The 1178-nt window shown below is 38.2% G+C and overlaps 1 protein-coding gene across 1 annotated transcript; it reads left to right on the top strand.

Annotated features, from left to right (window-relative positions):
• LOC118739985 (presenilin homolog) lies at positions 1–1178 on the top strand (the record flags this gene model as incomplete). The annotated part of the gene is given in 6 exon segments (XM_036471487.1): positions 1–25; positions 110–366; positions 421–630; positions 688–908; positions 964–1062; positions 1156–1178. Coding segments are annotated over 6 exon segments (835 nt in total), but the record flags the coding sequence as incomplete, so codon positions are not given.

Below are 1178 nucleotides of genomic sequence, written 5' to 3'. Positions count from 1 at the left end.
TGGTGCAAATGAGGAAGTGGATGGGGTAAGAACTCGATGAAAATCATGATTCAATTAAAAATATTAAAATTAGACTTGATGTACATATAACTACTGCAAAACTTTATAGGCTATATTGGAAGTACCTAATGTAGTTGTACGTTCAGCTGGACGACGGACCAGAGCCAGTGGAACTGGTGGTGGGGACGGTGGTGGCGCGACAGATGACTGTCCACGTCGACCTACTGCTGACGAACTAGATGAAGAGGGCCTAAAATATGGAGCTCAGCATGTTATTAAATTGTTCGTGCCCGTATCCCTATGTATGCTTGTTGTTGTGGCTACTATAAATGCAGTGAGCTTCTACTCTTCAACAGATGTTTATCTGTAATATGAAAAAGTGTTTATATTACGTATATGCTTAATATGTATTTTTTGCAGCTTGTATACACCTTTCCATGAATTATCGCCTGATCCTGGCGTTAAATTCTGGAACGCTTTGGCCAACTCTATGATTCTCATGGGTGTAGTTGTAGCAATGACTATTTTGTTGATTGTTCTGTACAAAAAACGCTGCTACAAAATCATACATGGTTGGCTTATCCTCTCTTCATTCATGCTGCTATTTATTTTCAGTTATCTCTATCTTGAGTAAGTTCTTCAAATATCGCACTATTTGAACTTATGCTATGATTTATCTTTTTGTAGGGAGTTGCTACGCGCTTATAATATTCCAATGGATTACCCCACAACGATAATGATACTTTGGAATTTCGGTGTCGTCGGAATGATGGCCATACATTGGCAAGGTCCTTTGCGTTTACAACAGGGATATCTAATTTTTGTTGCTGCATTAATGGCACTGGTTTTTATTAAATATCTGCCGGAATGGACGGCGTGGGCTGTGTTGGCAGCGATATCAGTATGGGGTATGTAAAAAGCAGGCACTCAATGAATATAATAAAAAAAAATTGTAACCTTTAGATTTGATTGCTGTCCTCGCACCGAAGGGACCTCTGCGCATTTTAGTGGAGACAGCTCAAGAACGCAATGAACAAATATTTCCTGCTTTAATTTATTCTTGTAAGTTTACTGCTCTATATGTTCATTCAAGAAAATATTTAGCAGGAAAGATCTTTTTTTCACTGATACTTTTTTTCGCATTAACTTTGTTAGCCACTGTTATGTACACAGTGATG

This window comes from Rhagoletis pomonella, unplaced genomic scaffold (assembly GCF_013731165.1).
Source record: "Rhagoletis pomonella isolate Grant_MI unplaced genomic scaffold, Rhpom_1.0 Rhpom_scaffold_00005, whole genome shotgun sequence".
In the NCBI taxonomy this organism is placed as follows: Eukaryota; Metazoa; Arthropoda; class Insecta; order Diptera; family Tephritidae; genus Rhagoletis; species Rhagoletis pomonella.
Note: the sequence above shows the minus strand (reverse complement) of the source record. Positions and strands in the feature narration are given on the sequence as shown.